This window comes from Halichoeres trimaculatus, unplaced genomic scaffold (genome assembly GCF_033239565.1).
Source record: "Halichoeres trimaculatus isolate MK-OKI-2021-1 unplaced genomic scaffold, fHalTri1.1 fHalTri1_scaffold_2, whole genome shotgun sequence".
Lineage (NCBI taxonomy): Eukaryota > Metazoa > Chordata > Actinopteri > Labriformes > Labridae > Halichoeres > Halichoeres trimaculatus.
The window spans coordinates 26976166-27000195 of record NW_027437180.1 but is presented as its reverse complement, the minus strand read 5'-3'; the positions used below and the strand labels follow the sequence as shown (position 1 = coordinate 27000195).

The 24030-nt window shown below is 43.0% G+C and overlaps 1 protein-coding gene across 4 annotated transcripts in view; it reads right to left on the bottom strand.

Moving 5' to 3' along the window:
* Window positions 1-24030, bottom strand: part of bnc2 (basonuclin zinc finger protein 2) — a 164933-nt gene that overhangs the window by 23152 nt on the left and 117751 nt on the right. For all 4 annotated transcript variants that reach the window (XM_074687095.1, XM_074687110.1, XM_074687102.1 and 1 more), the window contains 2 exons: window positions 21002-21104; window positions 18857-19092 (listed from right to left, as the gene is read on the bottom strand). In XM_074687095.1, the coding sequence (XP_074543196.1) occupies window positions 18857-19092; window positions 21002-21104 (339 nt within the window). The remainder of the gene's footprint in view (window positions 1-18856; window positions 19093-21001; window positions 21105-24030) is intronic.

Below are 24030 nucleotides of genomic sequence, written 5' to 3'. Positions count from 1 at the left end.
GAGGGATGTAGGGCCACCTGGAGGCTAAGGTCCAGGATCACCAGACCAAAACATAACCTGCATAGGTCTGTATCCTAAGTCTGGACGAATCACACGTTTGTGTTCGCTCTAATGCACAATAGTGTCTGAAAAGAATTAGTTTAAAAAGAGAACGTGATACAGCATGAAGTGAACTTGATTGCAGATTGAATGTGTTTATGCTGTACTAATAACACTGAAGGCTTGTCCTGATTTAAGCCCATGTGTAATGCAATCTTCCTGTGTTTTGGTCTGGCCTGGTCTGGAAATGCTATGCAAAGCATTGCTATTGATCCCTATAGCCTTGTGGTCTGCAGAGTTCCTGTCTGTATATGCAGTGAGCCAGAGCACCCTCCACCCCCCTTGCCCCGTGTAGCACTACAAGCTAAACAGCCATCACAGAAACTCAATACAGGCAGACTGGGCCTGTAGTCGTCAGCTAGCAGCAGTGCCCTACAACCTCCCGTGAGGCTGCAGCTAAGTCAATTTAGTGTCAGTGGAGCATCTCACCTCGTAGACCTGTTGTCAGCCTAATATGTCGCGCTAATATGTCTCTCCATATGAATTACATGGCTGTGAGAGGAACCCAGATGCAATAAGTATGGATTAGCTAATGTCCAGTTCTGTCTGAGTCTTGTTGGGTGGAGGGTGGGGTGTTGATAGTAATAGGCTCGAACAGTGTGTCTGGCTGTGGCTTGAAAGTGAGACAGGGGCATACAGACTTCGGGGATTTCTAAGGAGCTCTGGGAAATAAACTTTCCTATCGAGTGCAGAAAGAAAGGGAAAGACAACATTGAAAGAATGATTAGTAGAGAACGAAAGAGATGGAAAGAGTGCGATGGGTTGTTAATGCTATTTTTCTGACTATTGATCATCCTGGAGGGCTAGAGTTGTTTAGGTTAAAGGCCTTGAAGCCCTTACCTTGTCTACTGTGCATCTGTGTGTTAATGTGTGAACCCATTGATTTGTATTGTTCTGGTATAGTTGCCCTGTGTGTAGGCCAAAGCGCCTGACAGAGGGAGAGTGGGATGAGAGCAGAGCTTGGAAGGAGAAAAAAACAAAAAGGTGGGAGAAAAGGTGAGAGTGTGGTCAAACGGGGGCGTAATTAGGAACCATGTAACCACTAATCTCTTTGTATTGATCTGGGATTATTCACATGCACGATATCTTTCCTCAGTCCATGTGCCCTGGCACTCTAAAATTGTGTGTTGCTTTATAATTCCTGTGCACTGTCACTCACTGCCTTTTTACACGTTTGAGGGATGTCAAACTATTTTGAGTTAAACTCCTCCCACTTATATTTGGGGAAACTAGGGTTGGAAATATAGGATCTGTTGTAAATATTGCCGGAGAAAAACTAATTTAATTTATCATCCCGCCTTCATTGCTTCCTTGAAAATATGAATTTTATGTAGAAAAATGATTTCTGAAAAATGACATGAATTAAGAAACTAAGTGGATAACATTACCAGGGTTTTAAATGAGTTCTCTTTTCCTCTGTGGTCAATAAAAGTATTGGAACCTGGATTCTGTTTGATTTAAAATTTATGTTTTTCCCAAGTACAAGAACATGGGCGATCTCAAAAGAAGTGGAGATCTTGAACATTTTAGATGAAATGGTAGCGATTTGGAACTTACAAAGAAACCACATGTCTTTTATTTTTACCAGTGTTGACACAAATTGCCACATAAATAGATGTAAACACTCTTCAGACAAGCATAGACACAACACAGAACATATGTTGTCTATTTTTAATAAACAATCACACACATACATTTACACACACACAGAAACAGAGCATGCTTGCCATTGGCAATCCCTGCAGGCAGATGTGGAGTGTGTGCCAGAGGCCTGCTGAGCGAGTAGGCTAGTGTGCCCCCAGCCCAGTGCTGGGCACTGCAGAGCTGCTTTGATGTGTGTGTGTGTGTGTGTGTGTGTGTGTGTGTGTGTGTGTGTGTGTGTGTGTGTGTGTGTGTGTGTGTGTGTGTGTGTGTGTGTGTGTGTGTGCGCGTGTGTGTGTGTGTGTGTGTGTGTGTGTGTGTGTGTACTGTAGGTGGTGGGTTGGTAGAGAGGGGGGTCAGTGAAACAGCAGAGGGACTGTGTAATCCTCTGACATGCCTGTGGAAAAATACAAGGATCCCTCTGACAGTGGCTGAACTAAAGGCTCAGAGGACCCGTTAGAGTGTCCACAGGTTCACTCATACAGGACTGACTGCGGGCTATGTGGCATCACAGACACATAAACACACACCACAGATACAAGTCAGGAACTGACACACAGCTACACACAGTTAAGATTAACATTTCAGTGTTCAGAGTCAGTCTCCTGAGTAAGGGTTCTGGCTTAGTGACACTAATTCTTCAAAGGTTATGTCACTGGCAAGACTGTGGTGTAGCCTTGTAAGGAGCTGTCCTCAGCTAAGATGGCAAGTCGCATTGTTGAAGCCTTACTCATACAAAAGCAAATGCACAGACACACACATACACATACACACTCAGTACATTAACAAAAACAGTTTGGTTTCAGTGTTGGATTGCGGAAGGACAGGCGAAGAGTTTTGGCACTGCCCTCTCTATACTTTGCATAATTGCGTCTTACATTTCCTTAAGTCTGAGGGGATGTTGAATCCTGCATTGGGAACCGTGTCTGCTGATCATTAGATTTTGGCAGAGTAACTCGCTGCCACATGTGAGAGTGGTAGCAGTACAAATAATCTAAGTGTGTGTTTGTGCATGTGTTTAAATGTCTTCTTCTCTTCAGTATGTGGCCTCTAGAGAACAAAAACAGGGCAAACACAAGGACATTAAGCATATGAATTAGCCACAGGTCTAATGTGAGCTCTGTGAAACAATAAGCAGCAAAACAATAGTAGACATTTCATCTTCTTATTGTCTAATCGCCCATCTGACTGCCTGTGTATTTCCCCTCTTAACCCTTGAGATATTTGCTAATGGTCCTCACAATGGAATTATTCACTACTCGTGGTAGGGGGGCAAATGGGTCAAATTGTGTGTGTGTGTGCGTCCTTGTGTGGGTGTGTGTGCACTTGTGCCCCTCGTAGTCAAAGTGAATGAAAGGGAATGATGGAGGCATTGAAGCACGCAGTGACTGAGAGGAGAGGAGAGGGGGACTGAAGGAGGAGTACTGAGTGGTGCCTGCTAAAGTGAAAAATCATGCCATGGTGCAGAGGGGCCTGCTTGTGTCCACAGGGAGAAGTGACTACATCTATGCTGGCACTCAAGTGCTCTTAAATACTCTCTCCACGCTCCCTTATGTGTCCATCTATCTGTACCCCCCTCTCTATCCTCGTCGCTCCCTTTCCTCTGCTCCTTCAGGTCCAGTCCAGGTACAAATGGCTATTTGCTGTACAAGTCCCACTGCATGTTTGTCCGTGCTCATGCTCGTCCCTAACAGCGTGTTAAACAAAGAAGAAAAAGGGGGTAAGAAAAGAGGCCCAGTCTTTATTCACAAATTGCTCTTACAAACACAAAAGCCTTCTGAATGGAGCCGTCAAAGTGCTGGTAGAAGTGTTGAAGCTGGAAGAGATCGCGCAGCTTCTCTGTCAATGGGCTTTAATCTGCCATGGAGCTGGGAACTGTAAGTGAAAGTGCACTCCTCAACTTTATCTCCATATATTTTAAAAACTTAAGTTATTCTATGATCCTTTTTTTCTGTCCTAAGTTTTTAGAGACGTCCCTCATTATTAATGACTGCCAAATGATCAACTCACAGTTTCATATCCTGTTCAGCTCTAATTGTGCCATTTTGAGACAAACACTTGCTTCTTGACTTAGCACAGCTAAATCAAGAGGTGAGCAGCAGAGAGATGGAGGCTGTCTGTGCAAGAGGAATCAACAGCGCTGCTAACCATCACCTGCTGGGGTTAACCCCGCGGTTGCCAACACATTCAGAGCCTAGATGAAACACAATAGCAGACGAGCCTTTCATTCTCACACCTACAGTCACAGAAGCCTTTCTGTCAGCTGCACAGAACTGTGTGCATGTGTGTGTGTGTGTGTGTGTGTGTGTGTGTGTGTGTGTGTGTGTGTGTGTGTGTGTTTATACAGGGGTGCATGCATCGTAGACATATTTCCCCCCTCTAATTAGCACAAGGGAGGCCTGGGGGCAATCAGAGGCGAGGTTAATGAGAAGGGGAGAGAGCGGAAGAGACAAGGCAGGGGTGAGGCAAGTAACGTGCACCATGCTGCACTGGTGCTACAGCATAATACGCCCATCTTATCACGCTGTCACCCTGAAGGGGCATCACCCTCGCAGCACCCACATTGATGTTCTGGCCTGTGACATATCCCGTGTGTGTGTGTGTGTGAGATATAGAGAGAGCAGCTGTGTGAGAGTTCCTCGCACTGATGATCCCTCTGCCCATCTTTGTTTCATATTATCTCTCCCTTCACGTCTCTGTCTCCCTGTAAGGCCCAGATGTGACAGCATGTTACCCATATCACAGAGAATTGGTACACTGGGAGAAGGGGGAGAGGGGGGAGAGGGGGAGAGCGGGGGGTGAAACAGAGCTTCCACAGTGGTCTTGGAATCTATCTGTGCTCGACTGGCGTGTGGTGGTGGTGGTGCTGGTGGGAGAAAAGAGCAGGCGGCCAGATGTCATTGCTGAACATTACCTAGGCAGTGTGAGCGCTGGCTCGTGAAGTGAGGCAGAGACGATTCATCCTCTCAAACAAATTCACTATAAACAGGATCACTTTGCTGCTTAACTTGAAAACTAAAATCCTTGTAATCAACTTAAAAAAAAATCAACTCCGTCTGTAATTGAAAAGTTGTAACGGCATAAAGTTGGCAAGACTTAGCTTATGGAATTGTTTGAATGTAAACAAAACCAGAGCAAATCTGACCCCGATGGACGGATAACATCCCATCTTTCCTTTTTTTTTTTTTTAAATCAAAAAAGGACAGTTTTTTTATGTTTTTTATGATATACTTCAAACTATTAAAACCCAGACAATGAAAGGGTTATTATTATTATTATTATTATTATTATTATTATAACTCATATCCTGATTTTACATTTCATATGTAAATTATTTTAAATTGGAGCATGTTTAATTGTCTTAATTTTCTTTCTTCTGCACATTTCTTTTTGGAGTCCCATTCAGATCTAGCCTCTGTGTGTGTGACTTTAGGTGACCTACTATACACGGGAAAATGGCAACTCATATGGCTGTCACTTCAGACATGATGTGATGGGGGGCAGGGAAAGGGGATCCTGCATTATTAAAAAGAGTGCTGCCATTAGAGACATTTATACAGTAGGATGACCCAATCAAACTGAAGCACAGATACACTCACACACAGTTAAACCCTGTGGCCTAAAAGCCTCTGACATGCTGAACATTTTTTTCAGGAAGAAATGTCAGGGTCAGGGAAATGTCATAATTTGTCATAATTAATGTTGGTAAGAGGGCATACAAGCACAGAAAGCACTGTTACCATATATTTTTGAGGTTATTAGGTGATGCTGTGTTCATATTGTTAGAGATGTATTCCAGTTCCTCTTAATTTCATGCTCTCCCATCACTGCCAAAACAGGACTTAAGGATCACATCCACCCAAGAAAAACATAGCTTAAAGATTAAAGATATTGGCTTCAGATGTACTTCATATTTTTGGTCTGTCACTTTTTTCATGTTGCGAAGCGAACACAAGTAATCTTTTCCCGCTCTGTGCACAGCTATTTTTCCCCCCCTTTTGGGCTTCTGGCTTGTTTTTGTAGCTCTTACCCGTTAACAATAATGCTCCGGGCAAGCACAGATGTGAGAGGTAACAGCTACGCTATGAGAAGAAAAGATGAGCGGAAAAAGATAGAAGATGAGAGAAAGGGAAACAGACGGGTAACGCTGCTCACAAGCATCACTTGTCAATTTACAGCCGTTGCTCCCTGAACCGCACCGTATAAATTTCCAGTGTGACATCCGTTTCTACTGCTTCCAAGCCGACGCAGGCTCCGTCCCACCAGATCTCCTCCCAAGACACATACTTGGAAACCTTAAGTACAGACATTGTGCCAGATGTAGTCTGCCTTTACTTTTATTTATTAATTTTTTCAGGTTTTGAAATGTTGACTTTCTTCAGTGTTGGAATCACTACGGGAGGAATGAGAATGGATGGGGTAATGTCTCAGAGGAGTGCTGCTTTAAAGTATTTGATGTGGCCGCTGCCATGCAGACAGAGCACATATGTCCACACACATGCATGCATGCAGGCACACGCACAGGAAAGTATGACAGTAAATCAAGTGTGTGATACGTGTGTGTGTGAGTGGGTTTAGGATGAAAAGAAGGGCCAAAGAGCACCAGGGGATGTTCTGTATCCAACTGATAGAGAGACAAAGAGAAAGAGCATGAGAGGGAGAGAGAGGAGCTTGGCACAGCTCATCTTTGAGTGATGGCAGTTCTTCAGAGCTGAGACATGGCCTCCCTTTAATCTCTCTATCCTTAGACATGAAAATGGAAGAAAAAGGCGGAGAGGAGGGTGGCTAAGGGGACCAAAGCCGAAACCTTTGCTGGGTCTTGTGCCAGATTGATTTTTACTTTATATCACTTTTATTTTAAGGCAGACAATATAACTCACCTACCTCCGAACACGCACACAGTGGATGGCGAAACCAGGAATGATGAGTTGTGACTCACATCGACATGACTTTTGTCTTTACTGGTTTGGTGCCAGCGTTTGAATTCATTGCTTTTTCAAGCACCAGCAGGGCTTGTAACAAGTATATCTGACCCCCAGCGGGTCCATCTTAAAATCACCCATATCAGAATATCTTTAATGACTCTCGTCCCGGAGTCTCTAACTCATCTGAAGCAAGGCACAGGCCTCGTAGCCAAGAAAAGAATCTGCAAAGAAAACACAGCCTTGGAGGAGTATGAGCAGAGGTGCTCGCTCTAATACAAGATTGCGTTATGAGTGCAACACCTGTTTCAACTTAAAAAGCAGAGGCCAGTAGCAAGATTAGCGAAACATGCCCATAAAGGGAGAAGGTGGCTGGGCCTACGCTCTGATAACAACACATTCTGTCCTGCATTTATTTCAAAGAGCTGAAGGAACTGATGTGGTCATAATGCTGAGGAATTCATTCCAGTGCTACATGAAGGCGAACTTTTGTCACTCAGCCAGAAAGAAAGCCTGAAGCTGGGTATTTTTAGCTTTCAAATCATACACTGTTGAAACCAGATTGATTTTGTGTAGGATATAAACCTGTAAAAACCTCTTAAAACATTATTAACTGGCAAGTTGAGTTGAAAATGTCACCAATGGCAAACTTTTACAGCAGTTCTGTACTCCTGCCTTCAGCCTTTGAAAGCTAATAAATAGGTAATGGGATTTCAGCTCACTCAACAGGCAAAACATATATTTTAGTCTATAACTGTTCTAACTAAATGTAGCACAGTGGGAATTTAGTGAGTAATTATAAAGCTACGAGACACTTTCTATGATCAGACCTGAGGATCTGGGAAATCAATGGAATTCCTCTCCTGAGGGGCACTAGGTGTTCAGCTCACACTGCTAAGGAGACTTGATCTAGGGCTGATCCCAGGAATTTTACCACTGTAATTAGGTTTGTCAGCTTGGCAAAGTGGGAAAACGCTTTGTACTGTGTCACCTCAATGGGCTGGGTTTTTGTCAGGGATCAACATGGAGACAGCACACCCCATACCTAAGAAGGCTGCTAGGCTTGACAAAGGTGTGATTCCTTTCTCACTGCGAGAGAGAAACATGCTGACATCAAGTCATTGTCAAATTGTCAGGGCCCTTTGGCACATTGTTCGATGACTTGCTGTGATTATAATGTCAGAGTCTTGGTCCTGTGACGGCTGGTGGCAAAGACCTTGACAGGAAGTCAAAGAGGAGTTTAGCACCTTTTGCCAGCCTTCTGTCGTACAGTTTTGAGCGGTTATTGCTGTAACACAGGCCAGTGGCTCTGACACAGAAAACTCTGGGCTGCTGTTCTGAGAGCTCTGGAGCAGCATAAACACAAACGCGACTGCACACACACAGCCACGCGACTGTGGTCTCCCAGTAATGGCTTTGTACCTCTTGGGGCCTTGTGCTGACCATTCCTGCTCTTATCTTTGTTTATGTGGAGGGTAGATCATTATGAACTACTGTGTTTGTGTGTGTGCGTGTGTGTTTGTGTCTGTGTGTGTGTGCGTTCAGGCGCGTGTGTGTGTGTGTGTCTGTGTTTGCCTGTGCAAAAACCCTTGCAGTGAGGTTGTTTAAAGTGCACATGAGAGTAAGAATGCAAGTGTTTCTGTGTGTGTGTGTGTGTGTGTGTGTGTGTGTGTGTGTGTGTGTGTGTGTGTGTGTGTGTGTGTGTGTGTGTGTGTGTGTGTGTGTGTGTGTGTTTGTGTGTGTGTGTGTGTGCCTGCATGCCTGCGTGCCTGCGCATGCTGGGGAGGTGATAAGGCAGTGCCTGGCACTAAAGCACCAGTTGGCACTGAGCCTTAGATCCTCAAGATGAGAGAGTAATACTACACACTCATGCACACAAACACACACACACACACACACACACATACATACAGTGTAAACCAGAGGTAAGGTTGAGACGACACAGAGAAAAGCACACTCCAGAACTTGCTAGTGTGTGTTTGTCTGTGCCTGTGTGTGCGCGTGTGTGTTTGTGTGGTTATCCTGCATGCATGCGCCTGTGCTGAGTTCAGTCACCTGTAGCAGTCTATTGATCTTCCCTCTTCAGAAGGCCCTGTTGTCTTTGTTGATTACAGCCGTTGCCTTCCAACACACACACAGCTACACACACTCACACACTATTAAAGTAGAGATGTGGGAGGCTTTAACGCAGCTCTACATCTTCTACAACTCAAATCCTGGACTGGAAAAGTCTTAGAATTGCCACTTCCAGGCTGGGCGGTGAGTGCAGGGAACTGATGTATCATTTAAACCATCATTTCTTGTGACCCTATATCATATCCTGTCTGCGCCTGCAGCACTTAGCCCGCAGAGAGCAGTGTGCCAGTGACAGCACGGCTCACTCGGTGGTCCCAGCACTCAGCCACTTACCCATTTAATAAGACAGTCTTTAAGAGGACGGAGCCAAGCATATGCACAGTGCTGGTAGAGGATTTGCCTTTTTTTCCTCCTCACTTTTACAAGAGCCCTTTTTGTAGGAGGCCCAGGGGCTGGCATTCACAGCGGTTACATGTGTGTGCGTGTGTTTCTGTGTGTGTGTGTGACTCTGTTAGGTATCCATTTATTATCCATTTATTACTACTATTAGTCCCTTTTTCTTTCTCTTACTCTCTTGCTCTCCTCTACCTCAGTGAAATTCTAATAAACAATCAGGGCAGCACCATGCTGAGATGCCCTGTAATGGGCTCCTAATTAGCCACTCCAAACAGAGAGCGCGGCTGCTTCACGCCTCGTTTTCTGCACTCATCTGCGCAAAACTGGATGAATTGATTCCATTTGCCTGCCACTTAATGCACTGATTGTTTATTGGCATTGCTGGGGATAAAAACAAACAAACAAACAAAAATCTGTCTCTAAGCTTGCATTGCATGCTAATACTAATCACCATTAAAAAGAGGCTGACCCGAAGACGCAGTTTGATCGACTTTGAAGTTTCTTCCCTCACAGTGCAGCCTCACCCTCGCTTGCTCCCATTCCTTCTTTGCCTCCACCTTTCCTCAACCCCTTCGTCCACTTCTCTGCTCCTGTCTGAAGTGAAGTGAAGCCAGACCAATTGGTAGGGGAGAGTCTTCCTTTAGACAGCGAAAGAGAGAGCAAGAGAGAAAGTGGAAGGTGGAGGAGTCATCACCCTTCTCCTCACACCTGCATGACAGGTCATCCTGCTTAATAAAGGCACTCGTGCACAACGAAGTGAGGAAAACGAAAGAGGAGAGAAGTCGTGGCGTAAGAGGTGGAGATTTACAGCAGGCTGCTGAGCTGCTAAGGTGTTGACTTGTTTAGTAATTCCCCAAAATATGCACTAAGAGACTGTGAAGTGGAATTTAAAATGAGGAGTCTAAACTGAGGAGCTCCATTATATTTCAGCGACTATTCCACATTATTTTGTATGCTGCGGTGAACTTCCACAGGTGCCTCAGGGCTGGTGTTGGTTCATGGCGGGGTCAGTTAATCTTTCAACCCCTACCACACGACACAGAGATACAGTAGCTCCTGTGTCCTTCTTGCCAACGACACCAACACATCAGGCAGAAACACAGGAAGTCAAACACAGCTGGAGCTGTTGGCGAAAAATGAGACGGTGTTAGACACTGTTCTCAGCACAAGTCACCAGTTTGTGTTTGTGTCTGCGTGTGTGTGTGTGAGGTCCTCCAGTGTGTGTCACACTGCTCGCCCTCCACCAGTCTGCCTAGCTCATTTCCTCCACAGGCTGCCCCCCCGCTACTTTATGAGCGAGAGCTTCTACAGCTCTCACCTCAGGACACACTCCGGTGTCTAAATGTTTCCATTTGTGGGGGGAGTGACACACATTCACTCACACCGTAGGGCAGCTACCCATAACTAACCATCATGCATACAAGCCGCCATGAATCATGAAAGTGATTGGTTAAAAATATTGTGTGTATGTGTATGTGTGTATGGGTGGATGTATTTTTGAGCCTGTAAAAGTACAGTGTGTGTGAGTGAACAATTCTCATGTGGTATTTAGAGTGTGTGTACTTCCGACTGCTATTTTAAGCATCAGTCATGATGTGGGGGAGCAGTTCAGGACATCTTCGTTCTTCATCTCCTGGTGCTGTTTATCTGTATCCTCTTCTGTTCGTGTTTGAAGACTCTGCAGATCTATTTGCTTTCTCTCTATTTGAAGCATTCATTTATGCACCCCAGTGAGCGACTACGGTCCCTGTTCACTGCTTATATACCACACTACAGATTTCCACCACGCTGCCAAAGAATCGAGTCCCACAATCAATGCAGGGCTGAAATCTCTCGTGCAGATCAATACAGCAAGGTGCTGCTAGACAAACCCGTGCAACAGAGATCAACACCTTCCCACATCGTCATTAGTGTCGCTGACCTTGAAGTAAAATTCAATTTCCCTCAGCAACAACAATTCCCCCTAGCCCCTTGGAAAAGCCACTTCAGAATTCAGAAGCCATTTCCTCCTTCCAGTGCAGGCGAGACAGGATATTATAACTTATGAAAAGAGACGTATGAAGCAAGGGGACAGAAAAAGAGGGATTCTGTTCAAGGAGGTAATTAAAACATGGCCCTCTTTGAAAAAGTAAAGAGAAAAGGGCCTGGCAGAGGTAAATAAAATTCCTGCGGATTCCCAGTTTCAATTAGGGTGCAGGGCTGACTATCAGAGGCTCTCACTGGGGGAGATTCAGCCACGCTGGGGCGGCAGCGAGGACCTGTTGGGGAAATCCTCCAGGGGACATGGACACTGGGTAGAAAGAGAAAGGCAAATGTGTAGAGAGAGGGCCACAGATCCCATTACACTGATCGGTGTAATGCATATCACATGGAGCAGGCGAGGAGGAGAAGGAGGAGGGAGGAACAGGGTGTTCAGAGGGGATGATGAGGAGAAAAAGGGCACCCCATTAATACAGGCAGAATATTCCTTTTTATTCTAATTATGACATGCCAGGGTAACATAGAAGGGAGAAGAGAAGCACTGGTGGCTCCTTTTCTTCACTGAGAGTTGGAGGCACTGAGAGGCTTGCTTTTCTCAGATATAGATTAAACTTGTGAGTATGTGTCGGGGTGTGATGGGGGCCATGGGAAGACATTCAGCTGCTGAATCAAACCAGCATCTTGGATAAAGCTGTAGGATTGGCTGCGAGGCTTTGAAGTCAGCCTTATCATGGGGATTTGGGAGGGAAATGGGTAAGAAGGTGGCGCTTATATACTGTGTGTGGAGCCTAGTGGAGTGTAGCTTGATCAAACCCCTGGTGGGATCCCATGGGAGCCCTAGACCTGACCGTGTATGTTAAACATATCATTTTCACTTGCAGTGTTTGCCCTACCCAGTTAGCTTAGTCCCCAATCAGATTTTATCAGATCACGTACACACACACACACACACACACACACAGCACTTTTTCCTATACCTTTGGTTGTGGAATATTCATGATCTCAAATCTGACCAAATACGGGGACCCTCATCCTAAGTTCAAATAACATTCTGAAATATACATGTGGCCACCAAGCATGTAATGGATGCATTAAAGGGATTTCCAAATGTGCTGTAATTACTTAAGTGTCTCCTGAGAAGAAACTGCCGTGTGTGTTGGCTCTTCATCACGTTCCGTCATGAAGCATCTGCGACCCTGAACTGCAGTAAATGAACTGCTTCTGCATGCTTGCTCTTCATGTACTAACATTTCAGTCAGAAAGTATGTTTCTAATCAGCAAATACCTCCCTTAATAAAACACTATAATGTTCATACAGGAAAAAAAATGTTTGCACATGTATAGTACATGTACAATTTGTAGAAAGCCAGGTGACGCTTAACATTTATGAGGCAGCTGGTGAAGGGTTAAACTACAGCAAGTGTTTGATTTAAGTTTTACTTTGATAAAAGGAGCGAGAAAGAATGTTGAAACCATGATGTAAAGATTGAAAACTCGGCACAGCAAACACTGGAGTTCATAAAAGAAAAGCCCTGTGTACACACTTTAAGAAAACATTTGTAATTTTCTTTCGGGGACGAAGAACTAACAGAGCACAGGTGACAGTGGAGGAGGAGGAGAAAGAGGACAGCAGAGCTTGTGAGATAGTAAAGATGACTAGACTTTAAAAAAGCATTGAATGCACACAGAAAAAATCTGAAAATTAAAGGATAATAGAAACATTTTTTCAAAACCTCTTCAAAGAATTGTGTGTTCAGGTGTGATAAAAATGTGAAACCAAGCAAACAAACTGGTTTAGTATCAGATATCAATATCAAACTTGCGCCATCTCTGGGTGCTTAATTTTATCTATGGTGAAATTCTGACTACCTTCCAAATTCAATATCAGGGGAATTATTCCCTAAATTCCTGCATACGATATAACCTGCTCATAACCTTGCTTCTCCAGCTTGAATTCATTTGAGGCTTGGGTTTGGGATTGAAAAGAGCCGGACTGAGGATTTGGCATGGGCACAGCTTGTGTAAGGAGCTGGCTCAGAGCTTTGCAAGCTGTGAGAAAAGTGACAGTGCAGAGGCTTACAAATCCTGCAAACATTACATGATTTCTGGATAATTCATCCTGATACGCAGTGTGCTGGATGTTATGTTTTGTGTGTCTAAAGCAGTGTGGTTATACAATAAAATTGGTCATGTTATCAAATGTTTTTAATGCCTCGCTGATAACGCTTCTCCACCTCTCTCTGACTGATCCTCTAATCTGACATCACATCCTTTTATCTCCAGCTTACTTGGAAGTGAGCGATTGCGTATAAGAAGGGAGAAGACATCCCTGAGAGCACTGCGCAGGACAAGTGTATGTGTGTATGTGTGCGCAGGGGGGGGTGAGAATCACCTTGATTCAGTGCACCGGCCCTCTTTGAAGTGCTTTGAGCCCAGCACGGCCAGTACAGAGCCAACCATAAGCCTTCCAGCAAAAATGGAGCCTGACCTCCCCACCAAATCATAACCATATGAACGTAAGAATTTCCACCTTAGGAGAATGCTCTCTCCCCCGTCCATCTCCCAGGGTGAGGCATTAAGTAGTGATAACAGAAAACAGGTTCTGAAAGAAGGGGGAGGCGCTGGGAGGTGATGGAGGGTGGAGAGGAGGACAGCAGGAAAATAGAGGTTACAAGTGTGCCGTATGGAGGAGATTGGAGAAGGGGATTGTGTCCAAAAAATGTTGTTGCACGGAGTCTGACTACCTAAAATGGAAGTTTCTCAGGCGAGGATCAAGAGATATGGTGCCCTTCACAGCTGACAGAGTGAGAGACAGAAAATGAAGAGGGGGATTGCAGCGAGGAGGAGAGAATGCAAGAAAAGAGGAACAAAATTTTGAAATGTGACACTAACTCAATAAATACCTTTCTTAACCACCACAGAGCAGCAGAGCCGTACCTTCAGTAAGGCCTCAGGACCCACCTGCAACTGGAAATGGTTTCCTGTCTTACACCAACGCTGTTGCACCCTAATGCATGTAATTACATCTCATATTCCACATGTGTAAGTACACATGTACAACATTATAGTCACAAGTTTTTTAATAAGAGCACAGGCCTCCTGCAGCCTCCAACACAAAAAACTCCAAGAGTTTCTGCTCATTAGAAGAGTAATATATTTACCACACAAGTAGATAAATAAACTGAATTTGAGGAGCTTACTTTACTGCATTGATAACTTCAAACACACCCTCGTGTTCAGGCGTCTGCCACTGAAACAAAGCCTGTGCTGGAGGGGGAGACGAGTGTGATTTTGTGGCTGTGTGTGCGCCTGATAGTTTGAATAAGCATTCCAGCAAGTGTGTGTGTGCAATTAGAGGTTAAGACTGTTTGTGTGTGTACAGTATGTGTGTGTGTGGTTGCGTGGCGGTGGTGGGGGTTGTTAGCGGTTCCATCTGGGTCTTCTGGAAGCCGTGTGGAGTCAGGAAAACCACATCTCATAAAAGTGGAGGCAGCCCAATGTTCTACAAGGACAGAACATTACTGAGAATGTCGCTCAGGAAAACCCTGGGCTTCGGCCCATATGTTGGCTGCAAACCCTCTATCACTCTCTCTTTCTCCCTTTTTTTCCACTCGGTCTCTCTCCCTCTCTACTTATTTTTCACTTGGTCAGGGATAAGAAAGAGGAAGACAAAATAGACAGCGTGGAGTGTGGGAGACAGAGGCTGAGACAGGGAGAGAAGCCGGTACTGATAGCAATTCCATGTGTCTGTATCGAACAGAGGAGTGAGCAGTGACAGGCTGCGGGATGAGATGAAGTTTGGGGGGAGGGGAGGGGGGCATCTGGTGCGCATTGGCTCTGGCTCTGTCTGGAAACAACCATGAGAGAGGAGCGAGGGATGAGCAGAGAGAAGGGGGGAGAAAAGGATGAAGGGATGAGGAGTGGAGAAGGTAAAAAGTCCTGCCAAAGTGAAGGGCAAAGAATTTGGGGAACGTACAAAAGTTCCTGTGTTGGTCACATAATGTCTTAGAATGAGCTTGAAAAAGGAGCTAAGCGGAGAAGTAGCAGGAAAGTACAGCGAAAAATGTTCACAAAGAGTACACGCACATCTTTGAGTGAACAGTGCCAGGAGAAAACCTTATAGCTTTTATCTTGGTGATTATCACGTCTCTGGAGATCAAACTCTGAAAAAGGAGAGAAATTTCTCTAACCTTGTACTCACACAACCTTTTCAAACATGGATCATGTGACTTAATTCTCCTACAGCATGGCTACTTTTCTACTTTGGGCTGAAAAAAGTGAGTTTTCAAGGTAACAAGGTGTCCACAGCTGAGTTCCAAGAATGTGAACAAGTTATTGTTTTACATGTCAACTGATTATATTTACCTATAACTCTTCACATCAGTTATTCAGTAACACGGAACATAAGTTAATGAAATAGAGCACCTTCTTATAATCAGCCTTTAAAGTTACAAAAGTTTTCATTGGGTCAAGTTGTAATTATTTATTTTTTAGGATAATTAAGTTATTATAAGGTCACAGAACAAATGTCTACTAGGTGTAGGGGGACAATGAAAAGGTCACTCACTGACTTTTATACTGAGGTTATTTTCTTTTTGCTTGCATCCAGAAGTAATCTATCTGAAACTTATCTGAAACACACTCAGACTCATTCTGTGATTGCACAGACGCATCATCATATTGTTACATAGAACTCTAGGCTTACATTTGTATATAAAAACACTGAAGCAACGTGCTGTGTACATTTGCAAACAGAACTGTGTTAATGCCATAAAGGAACAGTTATAGACTGAAGGTCAGGCAACAAAGAGTTTACAGAGTGGGAGAGAAAAACAATCATTCATTTTAATGGTTATTGATGTCGTGTATAATTCCACTTCTTTACGAATCTAAATTCCAACCACACCATAAGCCACTGAGCTTTTAATATTATTGATTAATTTCTTCAGTTTAAGGGGCCTATTACAAAGGAAAATTGCAGAGTGTACGCATATTTAGTCACACCTCTACGATGCATTAACTTTGTTATGCAGGGAAACACACAGAAAACAAAGGAGGTTAAAATAGAGACCTGGTTCTGATGCTAATTAATTCCTCCTGTAAACAAGAAAATAAAAGCCATAGTGACATTTTTTAATATTACATTACATGAGGGGGGGGGTAGTTTATTCTGCAGGATGATATAGATATTACAGTGACAATAGTGATGATAATTAGCTTTGGTGCTGACAGTGAAGTATCAGCAGGTGGGAGGAAGATGACACAGACACTTTGAAATAACACTAGAGACCGTATCCTGCTTTTATAGGTGGAAGTAATGCATATTTTGGCTCTTTCTTATTGTGTGAAAAGGGATGCAAGAAAAAAAAAAGTGAGACACCCCTTTCCTATCCTTTGGAGTTTTTCTTCCTTAAAGAGTGTCAGTGGTGTAATCTGGCTCTTTTGGTGGAAGCACACAGAGTGGTGACACAGACAGATACAGAAAATGACCACACTCTTTGTAGTCACCACTTTTACTTCAAGAACTTTTGTTTGGAGCTATATGATTTAATTTTGACAAATACACAGCACAACAAGTAATGATTTGGACTGTTATGAAACATAGCCTTTGTGTCAGATGGGATGCTTGTCAGTACAAGCTCACTTCACTATTATAGAATGATGTCACGAGGGGGGATAATGGATACTTTTGATGAATGAAGTCGACTGTTTCTGGCTTGAAAAATATTTATTCCTGCTGGCTTCTTAGCCATCTTTGGATTTATGTTGAAAAACACAGTTTTTTTTATTCTGAACTATTTCATCTTATTGAGATTAATTTTTCCTCCACAAGAGGCAAAAATATATAAAAAAAAAGAATGGCAACATACTTTTTAGTTCCAATTTTATGCTAGCAAAACTTCAAAACTAGAACGTAATAAATAAATTGTATTTGTATATTTGCCAGGTAAAGGTAGTTGTATATGCTTTATCGATTGTAAGTAGAAACTAGAAGATAAGTCTTTTGGTCTAAATAGTACTGTTTCAATTTCGACTCAGTGTTTTGACACTTAGGAAAACGTGACTTTCAATAAAAGTGAATAAATTCATCATCAAATAATGTGCCCTGACATCAGTATCAAAAAGACAACTTATTGCCTATCATCTGCAATACTGCTCTCCTCATTTCATCTCTCATTTACGGGGCGTAGTGGTGGGGAACACACTCCTGACACAAAGTGTGGCCCGGAGGCTTGGGGGAGATGATTGAATTTCATAGCTACTTACTGGCTAATAAGGTCGCACAATGACTACTGACTGTCCTTAAGTGACTGGCTGCTTCTCGCCGGTCGCAGCCTCTTTGAAGCACTTCTGAGGAGATCTAGAGGATTTAGGCAGTAGCGTGACATGAGGCTGAGCAGTTGAGCAACGGTGCTCCCACCAGCTGACTATTAGAACCAGCTGATATAAACACGGAGGCTACGACGATGGGAGCTACAGGGCTCTAAAGGTTACTCAAAACAACATTTTCTCACACTGAGGAGTTGGAGAGTTTCCCTTGAAAAAGATTTAAATCACAGGGTGAGAAACTCTGACAGTCTGTGGATTGATCATTCAAGCAAATTAGATAATCTCACAAAACATGTATAATTAAGAAGTTTTAACCATTAACAAAGAAGACAAATAGCTTTTGTATTTTGCCTCTTGTTGATGACATACATGAGCAAAAATAAAACAAAAACAGTGAATTTGGGTAAAAATGTATTATTAAAATATAAAAAAAAACAAACATCAATATTGTCAATTTTTTATCCCCATTTTTTGTAATTTAGAGATATTTTGACACATTATACACACACCGAATACAAACAAAAAACAAACAAGCACGTTAATTTTAAACTCACAGACCTTATTCCCTTAACACTGTTGGGTTGGTGATGTTTATTTAGTGTCTGTATGCACACGTGTGTAAGACACTTAGAGAAATAGGGTGGATCTGTGAGTGTTTTACTCACAGAAGCTATTTCCACGTACAAACTAGCCTTTCCTCACCATGCTGTTCCACTTAAACTGTTGGAACACTAAACCATATACACGTACAGATAAGCATGTGATATTACACACACACTTACACACACACACATACACAGGCTAACCACACGCACATGTTCACTTGCTCTTAACTAATTCATTCAGGAACACTTTGGTTTGGGTTTCAACACCAAAACCTCCGTACCTTTGATTGAGAAATGTGTCTGACTGCAATTATACTGGGGGAGAAGTGGTGGGGGGAGGATGGATGGAGAGGAAACGCACTACAGTGGTTTTATAGTTTGCTGGCGTGACATTTTTCTCCACTTTTTTTTATTCCTTTCCTTTTTCCATCTAAGGGCAGAGTGTTGACAGGGCAGGAAAAGGGGGCAGACTGAAGTAGAAGTAACAGCAGGGAAAATGCAGAGAAAATGGATGGGCAATGGGATTGAAGTGGCTTTGATTGTCACTATTCTGCTTTTGATCAATACTTTTCAAAATAACTGCTTTGCTGGAGAAATTTGTAGATATACTCGGAGAGAAAGGCATTCATTTTCCCCACTTTAGAAAATCACCCAAAAGTCGCAGACAAATATAAAAGCATGTGCAGAGATGTGTTTGTGTGTACGCAGAGGGTAAAGTTCTGCTAATGCTTGGACTTAACATTTACTCTTAACCTATACCATGCTTCACATGTGGTATGTACTGTAGCATGCGACGCTGCCACTGACCTGCAGTATGTAGCCCCTGACGTAGTCTCGTAGGGTCCAGCCAAGGCCGTGCAGGATGTGCAGAACCTCCTCCTGCTTCAGCACGGAGAAGAGGCGGTCGAGGAGGATCTTGAGCCTCACAGGTACGGCCTGGGTGCCATACAGCATCAGGCTGCTGATGTCGAACACCACATTCGACTGAACGATCTCCACCTGGGTTGGGTGGTAGAGGTGCTGGGTGCTGAGCTTGTCCAGAGCTAAGTGGAGATAAAAAAGAAGCACACACACACACAACCACACACACCACACACACACACACACACACACACACACACACACACACAAACACACACACACACACAACCACACACAACCACACACACACACACACACACACACACACACACACACACACACACACACGGCACCATTAATGACTATCAAGTTACCCTCTCATCTCAAATCTTCCTTTGGAAGCTCCTGCACGGTCAGCACTGGCTGATTATAACATATGAATCAGATAAAAGCAATGACATTACCGTAATTATCTGCAATTCTTTCTATTTAATCTAATCTCATGCTCTTTCACAGTTTAGCTGCCCTTGCATCTCCACTCTTATTTTTCTCTTCTGTCTCCATCCTGACCGGCACTAGATCCGCCCTTTCTGTTTGATGACTGGATTTATGTTTCTTATTGCATTACTTTGGAGCTTATTTATTTGTATTTAATTAGGCAGGGGCTTAAATGGTTTACTAGCTGTGTAATCAAAGAAAGAGGATTGGTTACGGAAAAGGGAGGTAAGGGACACACAATGAATTTGAAGGTTTTCTAACCTTCAATTAATTTACAACTACAGAAAATGAAATATTTACGCTTCTTTTAATAAATGCCGCATAACGACAACGCTAACTTGTACACACATTGTAAATGGCCGTGTTATGCGTAACCTTTCCTCTCTGAAAACTGTGTAAGATTTAGAGCTGTATTATTATCAATCCCCTTGAAACTGCCTTTCAAGCTCTTATTCTAGCTGTGTGTTCAAGACTTTTTCACATCACACAGCAGTACTAATTTTTTTTACATACAAAACAAGGGAGGGGATGGTGAAGAAATACTTTTTTCAGGACTTTAAGAATTTAAATCATCTTTTTGGCTGCATGAAGCCACATCAAAACTTTAGAAATAGACTGTAGCTGCCTGTTTGTGTCCTGAGAGGCACAAAAAGTCTGCAGCTAGGTTTTGTTATTGACCTCTTTATTGTAACCTCAGTCACCTCTTTCTACCCTCAGGCTGTCTGGGCGACACCTGGACAGCTCTCACTTTTCTCCCTCCCTGCATCAATCCTTCTCTCTTTCTCTCTACTTTTTTTCCCCCTGCCTGTCTGGGTGACACCTGGTTGGGTCTCTCTCTCTGATCCTGGGACGGCTTTTTCCTGCTGACTTGGGCTTTGCCTGACAACACAGCACAGCCAGACACGAACATAATAAAAAATGAAGAACTACTTGTCAGAGTCCCTGCCAATGCCGACATGAAATGAGGAGGGGGGGGGGATGCTTGACAGTTCAGAGGGAGAGATTAAAAAATAGTCAATGGGGTCTTGTGCGATCTGCTGAAGGGTCCACAGACCAGCTCTCACAAGGACGCAAGCCAAACAGGTGTTTTCTTTTTCCCCTTTCTCCTTCTCTTTGTACTTTTCTTGCCTCTTCTCCTCTTTTTTTTCATACCAGCATGAAGAACTCAGAACGTGTGGTCTTTTACTTTTAGTTCTGTCATATGGTTGTTTATCTTTCTTTTTCTAAGGTACAAAAACAAGACTTTAAAAGCAGCAGAAAAATACAGTGGCAAACAAAAACAAGTTTTTTATTAGTGCAGGAAAAAACAGAATTAAAAAAAACCCTTCGGATTGTAAAATAATTATTTCTACAGATGGAGAGAACCTACTCTCTGAAGTCACTTGAACATAAAAACCCCATGAAAGAAAGTATGTGTCAGATTTGTTCGTGCTCCTGGCATCAGTTTGTATATTTCAACATAAAAGATAGCGCTGAGTTGTGGATCATAACTTTTATTTTCACCTCACCAAGAAGAAGCCACGTTTTGAAGATCTTTTGCCAAGTTTATTTACACTCTATGTGGATACATCAGCGTAACTTTGAGCTACTTACCATGAGCTACCCAGCCATGTTTGCACTGGTCACATGTTCGTAGGTGAATCTTCCCAGGCTGGAAACATTCACACGTGCAGTTCACCAGTGTGCAGCGAATGGCCTGTAGAGACACAGGGACAGAAACAGCTTTACGTCAGTCACAGAGCTAATAAAGCATGAGGAGAAGGTGAAAGAGAGAAAGAGGTGTTATCAAGTGAAGGAAATAAATTTGAAATAAAAGAAAACAGCGACAAACTGTTATATTGGTTGTTGCATAAAAGCTCATCTCTCACTGAGCGTACTCTTTCCAAGCTGTTCCACGGAAATGTGACTTTATAATACAAACAAATTAACAGCTGTGGCCACAAAGAAAACTTTCAGCCCGGAGTTTCACAACACTTTTTCCTTCCAGTATGTGAATCGACTCCTCTATAAGGTAATTTCCCAACAAAGGACTTCCCTCCCTAAAACACAGAAATGTAACTTGTTTTGACTGAGGCTCCATTACTCAACATCGGAGCTGCACTCAGGCTGACCCCGGAAAGCTTTTAGTAACGAGGGGTTAAGTGTCCAGACTTGACGAGGGCAGCTCAGTACAGCACGATGCGTCATCTGTTGGGGCTTAATCCTCTGCTAAGGGCTGCTAAAAACTCAGACCAAAACTTCAGGTACAATTTACAGAAGGCCATTTGATCCTTTAAGATGTTTCACATTCTCCAAACAGTAAAGAGTTTGTACAGCGTGGAGAAAATGTACAATCAGATGCAGACAGAAATCCACATAAATGATCACAGCTTAATCTTCCAAATGAGTGCAGCAGCTGGGAGCCGTAAATTTCGCTCTGACATGGAGAAACAAGGAAGTGAGAAGAGAATAAAAGGAGTGAAAAGAGCAGAAAGAAATTAGAAACATGAATCTTTATCAGAGCTGGCAGATCTTTGTTTATCAGACATTTTTTACATTATGAAGATAAATTGATGAGTAAAGATAGCAACACTTCTGCAACCTAAACTGCCTACAGGGAGTCTGAGGCTGTAGGAGGATTAATGCAATTTATGGAAAACAAAATCCTTGGAACTATTTTACCCTTAGAAAACATCTTTTCTTAAATCAAACACCGTTTCCTAAAAATTATCATGTAATCTAAGTATGCAGGCTGCTAATGTGATAGAGAAGAAACAATGGAGTGGCAAATTAAACGGAAGCAGACCATGTATTGTACTATGACCCCTTGTTTCAAAGACAGAGATTTTTTTCTCCACGGGGCTTCACAAAAACTCATCTATTAAAACAACCAAAGTAAATGAATGTTTACAGGATGACTCGTGCGAGTATTTATTTTTCAGGAGAATCTAAAATCCATTAAATTCAGGTCAATACACTGCAGCCTTGTCTGTGAAGTTACCTCTGGGTGTCAGAGGAGGAGAAAAAGGGATGATTACTGGGACAAAGAAACTGATTGTCCTCACGGCACGGCCGTATTATCAGAGCTTCAAACTTTATGACCTTACAATCAGCACTACATGTGTTATCTCCTATCGTCTCACTTCTTCTCAAGAGGCAGCGGTGTGACAATGCTGTGACACAGACGTGCACATGCACTCAAAGGGTCGTAGGTTGGAGTCCATGTCTGCTCCAGCAATCTATACTTCACAGTGTCAGAAACAGTCAATCAGCACTTTGAGATACAGGATGATCAGGACTTACATCACACATCTGATGCACAATCAGTGATTAACAACATTTTTTATCAATACTTATGTACACACACACACACACCAAAACACCAGAATAGAGCCAAGCACGTGTTCTGGCGTTAAGCAGCAGCACATAACATAACTCAGTCACTGGATTAGACCAATATTCTGCAACTCAGGATGAAAAACTCAGCTCACTCTTAATCAACTAAGGGACCATAAAAATCTATCAGACTCTCTCCTGCTCGCCCTAAGGTGTTGTAAACCAGATTAGTAACCGGAGGTGTCAAAGTGAACATGGGCTAATCCAAGATTAAACACAAAATTACACCACTTCTAACCATGTCACCACACTATTTGACACCGAATGAGACAGGAGGCAGAGATTATTTGACTTTACACCATTTTTAAGCTCCCCAGGTACAGGCACGGCAATCCTGTGTGTGAGGATTACATGCAGTGTGTCAGTATGAGTGTACATTATGCTCTGAGCTGACGTTCTTATCCTGGGCAATGTGCAGTTAGCGAGTTCGGCAGTTCCCCTCAAGCACAAGTTTGCTGCAAAGGTAGATGTTTAGAAATGCACTTTCCTTCAATAAGATGTAGTAATGTAATATACCAACAACCTTAAGTCTAGTCGGCACATCAAAGGATGCATCTTTTATGAATTATTTTTTGATTCTTGCCAGTCTTTCTTTGAACTTGACTAAAATTACTGCAGCATAAACAAGTCACTTGCTATTGAACTGTTTTTGCGCTACATTCTGCTCAAACCTTGAAAAATGCTGCATTTAAAAATGGAAACTCACCTGCCTTTACAATGTATTTTTCATTGTTGCATCATCTTCTGATCTTAAACAACTTTTAAAAGTACAGGTTCGATCTGCAGCTCAGTCTAACGTTATTTGGGTGATTTTTTTGTCAGATGGTTTTGCCCCTTTATATAACTCTCCTTTCATTGGGATTTCACAAACCCTAATTGAGAGTTCCCGAATTTAGCACAGTGATGTCACACAGCACAACCCCTTTCCTAATTACCTCTCAATGTAGCAGCACCAGCACCAGACAGAAATAAACAATTGCAAATATCAAATGCACCTCTGCTGTTTACGAGCCGGGGTCTGACAGCTGACAAGATAGTTAAGGGGCGTCTAATACGGCAATTAGAGTGTGCCACTGTCTGCGAGGCTGCTGCTGTGACAAGGCGCCCTCTAATCACTGACTTATTACGTTGGCTAGCAGTACCTCTCATATCTGGCCCATTAAGCAGACAGCGGCATTAAGAAGCATTAAAGCAGCAAGCCCCCTTCAACTGAGGAGGCACTGACGGGAGAAAAGAGGAGGAAGGGA